The sequence below is a fragment of the Elephantulus edwardii genome, unplaced genomic scaffold (assembly GCF_000299155.1).
Source record: "Elephantulus edwardii isolate Elephantulus edwardi_28Jun2011 unplaced genomic scaffold, EleEdw1.0 scaffold00065, whole genome shotgun sequence".
Taxonomy (NCBI): domain Eukaryota; kingdom Metazoa; phylum Chordata; class Mammalia; order Macroscelidea; family Macroscelididae; genus Elephantulus; species Elephantulus edwardii.
In genome coordinates this window covers 9519248-9529936 of record NW_006399815.1, presented here as the reverse complement: position 1 = coordinate 9529936, position 10689 = coordinate 9519248, and the positions used below count along the sequence as shown (strand labels likewise).

Below are 10689 nucleotides of genomic sequence, written 5' to 3'. Positions count from 1 at the left end.
TGCGTCGCCCTCGCGCTGCGTCGCCCTCGCGCTGCGTCGCCCTCGCGCTGCGTCGCCCTCGCGCTGCGTCGCCCTCGCGCTGGAGTAAGGAGTTTTGATGGCCAACAGACACATAAAGAAATGCTCAAAATCACTGGCAGATGAAAAAAACAAAAACAAAAACAAAAAACAAAAAAAAACCCCCACAATGAGATACCATCTCACTCCAGTAGAAGTGGCACAGTTTAACAGGACAGCAAGCACTAAATGCTGGAGAGGATGTGGCAAGATAGGAACTCTAAAATTTTTAGAGTGTTGGTGGGATTGTAAAATGGTACAACCTCTCTGGAAGGCAGTTTCGCATTTCCTCAGAAAGCTGGACAGAAGTTCTTTATGACCCAGCTGTTCCATTGCTTGGAATATACCCTGAGAAAAATGAGAATTGAGTCATAGAGACTTGTACACTAATGTTCATAGCAGCGTTATTTGCCATTTTAGGAACATGGAAACAGCCATAATTGAATGGATTGAGATATTATGGTATATTCATATGATGGAATACTACACAGCATGCAGGAGCAATGATCTCGTAAATCACTACCTAACTCGGGAAGGACTGGGGAACATTATGCTAACTAAGTGAACTAACTCAGTCCTATAAGAATCAATACTCTCTTGTAGAATGTGTGAGGATCCAAAGGGAGGAGAGAGGGAGCAGAGTGGTGATGACGATAGTTAATTATAGGGTCATATAACTTTAAGGGTGGAGGGGTCAGGGTTGGTAAAGGAAATGGGAAAGATCTGGTGTGAAAAACAATGTATATTGATTTGAAAGTAAACCAATACAATTTAAAAATTTTATTTAAAAAACTCAAAGAAGATAGAGGCATTGTTTGTCTTAACTCTACCTAAGTGGCATTTGAAAAAGAAAAAAAAATCATTGCTTCTGAATAATTTCCAACATAAAGTGGTCCTACACACTAGACTAGTTCCCTTATTCAGATTTCAAGCCGCCACATCTTTCTTCCAAAGAGCAGCTGCCTAGTGGGCATGGACCACTTACATTTAGTTGGCATTCAAGTACTTTACCCACTGTTCCACTAGGACTCCTTTTGTTGCTTTTGTCATGGCTAGCTATTTATAAACTTGACTCTCTCTCTCTCTTCCCAGGTAGATAACTTCATCTGTCAAACAGGACTCAGATTTTTTCGTTTTTTCTTTTCAAACAAATAAATGCAACACAGCCATTGATGTGGTTTCCCATGCCATCATTTTTTTTTTCTTTCTTCATTCTTCTTGCCTCTGGCCTGCAGTCCTTTTAAGAGATTGCCTGATGCTGACAAATGGCATACCAATCCTTCTGTAGTCAGTTATGTGGTATATGAATGTTTCCATATTTATTGATTGCCATTGAGTCAAAACTGATTGATAGCAGACCTTCCACTAGGTTTAGAGGCTGTAAATGTCAGTGGGAGGAGTTTGCTCATCTTTCTCCCACGAAGGCACTGGTAGATTTGAACTGCCAAAGAATTGTGGTCTTTGTGTGTGCTAGCAGCACACCTCCCTACGAAGTATGCCAAATCTCAAAAGAGAACAGATTTCATAATGTCCTCTGACAAGAGTGGCCTGTAGTTGAAGAGAGAGATTTGGCTGCATTGTATCTTCTTTATAGACGTCAGCATCATAAGTCAGCAGTTAGCTAAGTAGGTGTTTGGCTGATGATTTTCACTCTTAGTTAACCAGAATGTATTTCACATTTCCAGGTTTACCGACAAGACTGTGAAACGTTCGGGATGGTGGTGAAAATGCTGATTGAGAAAGATCCTTCATTAGAAAAGTCTATACAGTTTGCCTTGAGGCAGAATTTACATGAAATAGGTGAGCGGTGTGTTGAAGAACTCAAGCATTTCATTGCAGAATATGACACTTCTAGTCAAGAATTTGGAGAGCCTTTTTAGAAGATTTCTTGCCTCAGGCAAGAGAATATTTCCAAAATTTTTTCCCATCCCTCTCTTCTTGGTTACATAAATCCTTAATATATGGAGTTTTTGTGATGAAGAGAAATGCTTTATGATAGTTGACTACATTTCTACTACCAAATAAACATCTAAAATAGCTTAAGATATTTTAATGAGATTTAAAAAAATCTACATGTAGAGCCTCTTAATCTGTCTTCCCCCCTCCAAAAAAAATAAAAATAAAAATGATGTGTCATTTAATTTCTTAACTTTGGAAAAAGCAGTCCTGGAAAACAGTTTTCTGTATACTCACTCATGTCCTATAATCTTTCACAAGTACATGATTGGTCACAGGTATGTGACTTAGAGATCATTCCACTTAAACATCAGTAGTTACTTTTGGATTGGGTTTTTTATTTTTATTTTTATTTTTTTTTAATTTCATAGTAAACATTACCATGTGAAAATGTTAGAATTCTGATTTTATTGATTGCTTGCTTAAGTGTTGCAGCTTTTAATGTTAATATATACGGTCCAAATAAAGATTTTGTTATCTCAGAAAAGATTTACTTTTAGGATTCTCAAAGAGTGTTACAATGAGAGCATTTAAATCTGTCAAAGACATGTCATTATAGAATCTCCCACCACCACTAAATTTACCCCATGTCTTGCTGATAATGCTCACTAAGGTGTGAGCCCACTTAATATTATATACAAGTTTAATTTGAGGTAAAAGATGAGGTTTAGGTTTTTAGGAAAACTTAATTGAGAAAGAAAAATTTACAGACTGAGAGTATTCTTTTTTCTACAAGTCCATATTCCTCTGAAAAAAATAACATAATTGATAATATGGTCATCCAAGATTAAAGCATTAGTAAGTTGTTTCCTCGTCGGCTTATAGTCCAATGAATTCCCTTTATTCTGCTGCTCTTTTTAGAGGTCCTTAGCCCTTAAAAATTGTTCTTTAAAAAAAACAAAATTGTTCTTGAAAGTAACAAAGCAGAAGAGGCAATAAACCTGAGGTAGTTTATCCCTTGACCAGCACTCTATGTAAAAAGTACTTCATGAGTGAGCTGTCCAAATCACGGGTTAGTTAAGAATCTCATTGGGAAGATTAGGATATTCCACTAATTTCCTAATCACTTCCAGCAGGGCAGTGGTACTTAGCCGAAATATATAATTTTATGGCATCAGTTAATGAGAAAACCTTAAAAATCATGTTTGCTGTTATTACCTAATTTCATTATCCTCCCATCCTCTTTCCATTTTCATTCTCTCTGCACTTGAATTCTAATGTTAATTTTAGTGTTCTCTATTTGATAGTAGCTACCCCAGAGTAGGGGGGGGCATTATATTAAAAGTATAAATAGCAGTATACATAATCTTAACAGCCCTGTAATGGATGGTTCTTTTTCAGCCATTCCACAAATTTAAAAACTGAGGAGGACAAGTATATTTTTTTAAAGTTTCTACCTTTAATTAGACCACCTTGATTTTTAATTTTTTTCTATTTAGATGTTGCATTTATCTAACTTATATAAAGCAGAAGACTAAATCATATCCTATATGTCATCTCTGATATTCTTACCTCATAGGAACAGTCTGTTACATACTTTAGAAAAAGACTAATAAAATACTATTCTTCCTATGTAACCCCCACACGTTTCTCTTAAAATATACTAATTACATGATTTTTTCCCTTAGTCAAGAAGTCACAATTTTCAAAATAAAATTTGAAATTCTTTTAAAGAGAAAAAGGAGTTGTTAAATTTTCTGAAATGCAATAGAAAAGTCCTGCTAATATCATACGTGTTTAAATATAGAGTCAACAGAGCATTTCTTCTTTACACGTCCTGCAAGGTATATTCAGTATGTAAAGCTATATGTTTGTAGTCCTGTCAGTGTTAAATTTGTTTTGTTTTAAAGTCTTAATTTAGCATAGATAAGTTCTGTTGCATTCCAGAGTGCTTATTTTGCAAAATGTTCTTGATTCTAGGAATTTGTTTGTAAATTATCTGTTGCTTTGCACAGTCTCCCTAGTTGATTTTCATTGTTGTTCCATAAAGCCTTGATGATCAACAGGGGTAAGCCAATATTGTGAAGCTTTTTGTGACTGTTAAAAGTGCAAAATAAAACAAGCAGATTTAAGTAATCAGATTGTCTTTTCTCTTATTTCAGCAGGCTTACTATGTTTTATGTTTTGTCAATATATATACATCACTACTTTATTGTCGGAGTACGTTTTAGTATTCAGTTCGCCTACTCAGCAGCAAGACACAAGGAAGGGTGAGAATTAAGAAACACTGAGAAAGTTTGTCAAGGAACATAGTAAGTTAAATGTTCAGCCGGGTCATGGACAGGATGGCATTGTGAACCTCAGTGGGAGGAAGATGGGGCACTCTCCTTCACTTAAGATTTCTGGGCTAGGAAACTGATGAAAAGTTGCCACGAGGCAGAATTAACTGTGTAGTAAAAAACAAACAAAAACAAAACAAACCCACCACAAAAAACAAACTGGTGATTTAGAGGATCTTAATCTCTGAAGTCTAATGTTATTTCTGTTGTTCATAAGGTTTCAAAGGCCTGTTTTTTCGGAAGTAGATGGCCAGTCCTTCATCCTAGTCTGTCTGAATTTGGGTGCTCACATTTGGTATATTTGACAGATAAGCATTTTAGCCAAAAAGGTATATGAAAGATCCCTATTATAAAACTGATAGATTCATTGTTGGTACCCCATGTTGGCATGTGTGTTGTAGTCCTGTGTCTGTGCCTCACCAGCACCCCTCTTCATCTCCCGCTCAGGCTTCTAGTCACCAAGAAAACAAAGATTCTTACCACTGGGCCAATTGTTACCATCATGATAGGTGGAGAAGAGATTGAGATTGTTAATTATTTCAGTTTACTCAGATCCACAATCAACACAAAGAACAAGGATGTCAGTCTATAGACTCAGGTGCACCTGATCAAGGCTGGGGTCTTCTCAGTTACTTTCTGTGCATTTGAGAGCTGGACAGTGACTAAGAATAACAAAGGAAGAATTGATGCCTTTGAGTTGTGGTGCTAGAGGAGCGTATTGAACCATTCCATGGACTGCCAAGAGAACAGATCTGTCCTGTAAAGGGTGAAACCAGGTTGCTCCTTGGAGCAAGGATTTTGAAACTCTGTTGCACATATTTTGGGCCAGTTGTCAGGAGAGACCAGTCTTTAGGCCAACTTTCAGATGCATATCAAGCAATTGAGAAGAGAATGGCTGAAATGGGCCAACATTGGCCATCTTGAATGAAACAATAATGTCTGCTGTGCTGTTGTTTTTGCTGCTGTTAGGTATTGTTGAGTATGACTTACAGTGGCCCTGTGAACAACAGCTCTGAACTCTGTCCTATCTTGTGTTGTTCTCACAGCCTCTGACACACTTGAGCCCTTCTCTAGGGAGTCGACTCTCCTTGCAACATGCGCCAAGTTTAATCATCTTTGCCTCCAAGGAGCAATCTGGCTGCACCATCTCCAAGACATATCTGTTTGTTCTTTTGGTAGTACTGACTATTGGATAGTACTCTTCTCCAATGCCACAGTTCAAAGTCTTCAATTCTTCCTCTGTCATTCTTATTCAGGGTATGGCCCTCAGCAAGTGATTGAAAAGACCATGAATAAGGAGCACCTTAGTCCTCAAACTAACATCATAGCTCCTCAATTATTTGGAGAGGTCCCTGACTGCAGACTTGCCCAGTGTAGGATGTTTCCTGCTCTCCTGACTGTTGGTGGATTTTAAATCAGAAATTGTCTTTTCCAATGCCACCTGCTTGGCTTAGTGATCTAAAACCACAAAATTACTGCTATTTAATAGAACTGGCTTCATATTACTGTTAGTAATACATTTTCTGGAACCAGATGCTTGTAGAATGTGTTGCAAGTTACTTCTGATGCTGGCACAATAGCATCTTGTGCTTATCTGTACAGCAGCAGAAATATAAAGTTGCTTTTGCAGAAAGGAAAGTTGAGGCTAAAGTTGATGCCTAAAATGAGAATACTCACTAGCTGGCTATGTTCAGACACAAAACCAACTTTGATTCTGTGACCAAGTCTGCATATACCCGGTAGTATCTTGCCTTTTCTCTACATTTCCTTCCCAGCCTATTTTGAGAGCCATTAACATTACCTGGGAATGAGCACATGACGCAGTGACCCTGGCAAAACGTGACCTGAGATGTCTGCTCTCCCCTGGACCTGGATTACCTGGAAGCCCTCCTGATGTGCTTCCCTGTTTGCAGAAAACCCATGTGGTCATACAGGACACATGCCTTCTGTGAATGGCTGTAGCATCTAGCTAAGCAATTAGGGATTTTCTCATTTGACTAATTAGAAAGAATTTGATCTTAATTGTGTTGCTACCATTGAATTGATAATGAAGCTCTGAGTGGAGGGGTTTTTTTGTGATTATTATTTCTTGTGCATCCATAAAAGGCCACTTTATTTATACAAACAGTAATTAGTTGTGCACCCCCCCTCCCAATATTAGATAGTTCTTAAGGACTAGGAGCATTAGCTTCCAGGATTCTCAGTGCACATAGGGGTTGAAGACTTGTTGACGACAGGCTTATTTTATCTGAGTGAATTAGTTGCTAGCATTTAAAAGGTGGGAAAATTTATAAAAGGTCAAACTCCTGGCTTTGAAAAATCTGAGTCCGGCAACACTGTAAGACAAAGCTGAACTGCCCACAGCTTGAAGCAAACTGCCTCATCCTTCTCTGGTAGAGTGGGTGGTGGGTTTGAACTGACCTTTTGGTTAGCAGCCAGATGGCTTAATCTCAGCATCACCAGAGCTCTTGAGTATGCCTGCAAGATGTTAATGTGTATTCTCTGGACATTCTTGAAATAGTTCCCAGTCAGTACATCCAACATTTAATCCAATATTAAAGATTTTGGTCCTGTCACCCAGGATCCAAGCTGGGCAAGGATATATGCCACATAGAGTCTGGCAGACTCAAATACCCATTCCAACTCTATCACCCTTATCAGATGCATGAATGATTGTTACCTATACGAAGAAGAAAGGTTAGACAGCAAGTAGACAGCAAGTGATTGCTCCTTTCACTTCTAGTACTTAAAACTTTGGAAACAAAGTAGAGTGTGGGGAACAGTGTATAGTGAATCTTCATGTGCATTAAAGAGCTGACAGCTTTATCAGGTTCCCCAGCAGAATGCTCATTGCCTGGCTGAACTGGAGGTTATATGGTCTGAACCAAGGAAAATGCATTTTCACCCATGTTGAGATCAGACATTTTAGAGTTTTGTTACTGACTTGTTATGTGTCGAGTCACTTGCGACTCATAGCGACCATGTGTACAACAGCCCTATACTCTTCTTTGTCCTGTGCCAGTCACATTGTCTCTGACATTCCCATCCCGATTACCCCAGTCACTGAGAGGGCCTTCCCCTCCTGTGCTGTCTGTCCACCCTCCCAAGCATGATTTCCCTCTCCAAGGACTGGTCCCTCCTTACAACATGTCCAAAGTATGTTAGACGAAGCCTCAGAATCCTTGCCTCCAAGGAGCAGCCTAGTTTAACCCTCTCCAGGATGAATCTTTTCCTAGCAGTCCATGGTACCCTTAATACTCTTCTCCAGCACCACAGCTCAAAGGCATCAATTCTCCTATCCTCCCTAGTCATTGTCCAACTCTCTGATGCATAACAAGTGATTGCAAAGACCATGACCTATGTCAGATGCACTTTAGTCTCCAGAGAGACACTGTTGCTCTTCAGAACTTTGGAAAACTCCCTTAACAGCGGACTTTCCCATCACAATGTCTTTTAATTTCCTGGCAACTGGTACTAAGAATGTTGGCTGTGGAGCCAAGCAAACTAAAGCTGTGAACACTCTCAATCTCTTCACCATCCATCCTGAAGCTGCCAATTGGTCCAGTGGTGAGAATCTTTGTCTTCTTGACATTGAGCCTCAGTCCATATTGGAGGCTGCAGTCCTTGACCCTCTGCAGTAAGTGCTTCAGGTCCTCCTCAGTTTAAGCAAGCAGGGTTGTGTCATCTGCATAACGTAGATTGTTACTGACTAGATACCTTTAACTCTTGCTAACTAAATCTATTAAAACCTTCTGGCAGCTCCTTTATTTTCTGGGCTAATGCATAACACCTGTGAGGCAGTTGTTTTCCTTTTTAGGGCTAGTCATCTCTATTACTTAAAACCAGAAACTGAAAGTGCGAAGGTTTTGTAATTGTAAATAAACATTTTTTCATTTCCTTACATCTCTGACAATCTGTATAACCCTTATGTAAGAAAAGGAAAAGATGGCCTGGGTAATTGCTTCAAGAAGTGAAAGCATTTCTGAGTGACTTGAAAACCATGAAGAGTAGTACCTGCAATTTATACCTAACACCAAGCAACACGCTGCTCAAGTCTTACAAAAGGATGCCTGTGATTTTCAGCAAGGGTCTGAAATGGTTTTCACAATAAGAGCTTGCTAATACATAAAGTTTAACGTAACAAATTACTAATTTACATAGAAAGCAGCAGAAGTTTTGGAAGAAACTGACACATTTATCACAATTTAAAACATCTTTGTTCTTGTCATTGATATGCTATGCACCAGTGTAGGATAAAAAGAAGTCACATTGAGTGGTTAAATTAAGAGTATGTCCAGTGGAATATTATGCAAAGCAAGTTAGACCTATGTGCACCTACCTATGAGGTAGGCCTGTACTGTGGAATCTATATGTATTTCAAAATAGATTTTAAAAAGCAAATCATAGTTTAACTATTTTCAGAAGAAATACATTTCTCTACTAGGTTTTCAACATCTTCTGGACAATTTAATAGAAATGGGTAATGGAGTTTCTTCTGAGGAAGGAAACAAGGATCAGGGATTAAAATTGGAGAGGAGAAGTTTCATTCTCACCTTTTGTTTTGTTTGATCAATTCCCCATGTGCATGTATTGCCTTTTTGTTGCTGATGTTTTTAAATGCACTAGACCTAATGATATCATTGAGTGCAGAACTTTTTCACCACTGATGCTCTTCTAAAGAGGACTGTAGAACAGATACAAAGCCTTACTCTTTTTAGGTTTGCTAACCTACTGGCTTCTGTACTAAATTACTAGAACTGATCCATCCTAAGGGCTAACAGCTTTTTCCTTGCTCTGGGTGAAGTATGAACAAATTTGCCTTGGTCTGAAGTGCTATAGCATCTCTAGGTGGTGCAAATGGTTACCGTGATGTGACTGGTGGATAAAGGCAACGTGGGAGGCCCCTCAAAAGCAGTGCAGTTTCTGAAAACTCAGCCATTGAAAATCCTACTCACACACACATAGGGTCACCCTGACAGCTGGTGCATAGAACTTGGGTTGCTTGTGAAGAACATGAATTGCCAAAAGAATTTAAAGAAATGCAGCCAGGAGGGCCGTACTTCATCTCACAAACTTTGGACATGTTAAGAAGGAAAAGTTCCTGGAAAAAGACAGTGCCATTTCTAAAGGAAAGGTCAATGAAACGAACACCCTCAACAAGAGGAAATAACACCATGGCTTCCACCGGAAGCTCACACAGCCACAGTGTTAGGACGACCCAAGATTGGGTGGTGCTGCCTTTCATTCTATTATATGCAGGTCACTATGCTTTGGAGCTGCCTCAGTGACACCAGGTATGTCCTGTTTGTGAGGGAGAAGGATGTTGCAATCGGCTTCCATAAAGACTGACAGCTTTGGAAACTCGAGGAAGCAGTTAAGACTCTGTTCTAAAAGGTGGCTTTGAGTCGAAATTAATCAAACAGTAGTGAATTTTATTTTAGTCATACCTAAGAAATCCTGGTGGCACAGTGGTTAAGTGTTTCCTGCTAACTTAAAGGTCTGCAGTTTGGCTCTCCCACCTACTCCAGGGGAGGAGGATGTGGCAGCCAAGACTGCTTAAAGCCTTGGAAACCCGATAGGGACATTCTACTCTGTCCTCTGTCCTGCAGTTGCTGTCAGTTAGAATCCATTTGACAACAAAGTGTTTGGTTTGGGGGGTTTTATGTCCTACCTACTTGTCGAGATGTAGATATTTGACCCAAGAGTCAAATGATAGTTGGCTAGTGATAGCAACTGGGCACTGTGAAAAAATCATATATAGACAGCAAATGGAAGTTACCTGCATGTATCTGCAGAGACCTGTATTCAGGAATGTAGTTTATTTTTATTTGTTAAGCGTTTATTTAAATACCTCCCTAGAGGTCCCGATATGTCACTAGGACCTTTAGTTAGTACTGAAACATGATGTGCAAGAATGGCACATATCAAAATATAAACTCATCAGTTCAAATCTAACAGTTTTTCCTTGATCTTAGAACCTTGTATTTAATAGTGAAAAGCAATGGCACAGCATCTTTTAATTTAAAGGTTTTAAAAGAAAAACAACCAGAAGAGTCAATTTTCCAGATTGCTATAAAAGGCCAGCAAATTAGCTGGGAGAGATTAAAAAGAATACCTTTCCCCACATAATGCATCTACAAAGTACCTCGGCTACAAGGAGCAGATACTTGAATTTCTCGGCTCTTCCCTTCTGCCAGGAGATAATCACCACCTTGTACAAAGGGAAAAGGTACCCCTAGCCCCAAAGGGAGAGAAAAACCATTCACCCAAACAGTTTATACTTGTTTTAACCATATATTCCAGGGGTACATGTGGGGGATTTTTTTTTGTTTTGTTTTTACATCTATACAGTTTACATTTCTTGACCCATAAATAACACTTGTAAGATTAACAGGGC

The 10689-nt window shown here is 39.0% G+C and overlaps 1 protein-coding gene across 4 annotated transcripts in view; it reads left to right on the top strand.

Moving 5' to 3' along the window:
• The window catches only part of PPHLN1 (periphilin 1), a 134150-nt gene extending 132213 nt beyond the window's left edge, over nucleotides 1-1937 (top strand). For all 4 annotated transcript variants that reach the window (XM_006888190.1, XM_006888189.1, XM_006888188.1 and 1 more), the window contains one exon: nucleotides 1743-1937. In XM_006888190.1, the coding sequence (XP_006888252.1) occupies nucleotides 1743-1937 (195 nt within the window). The remainder of the gene's footprint in view (nucleotides 1-1742) is intronic.
• Nucleotides 1938-10689: the final 8752 nt, after the last annotated feature.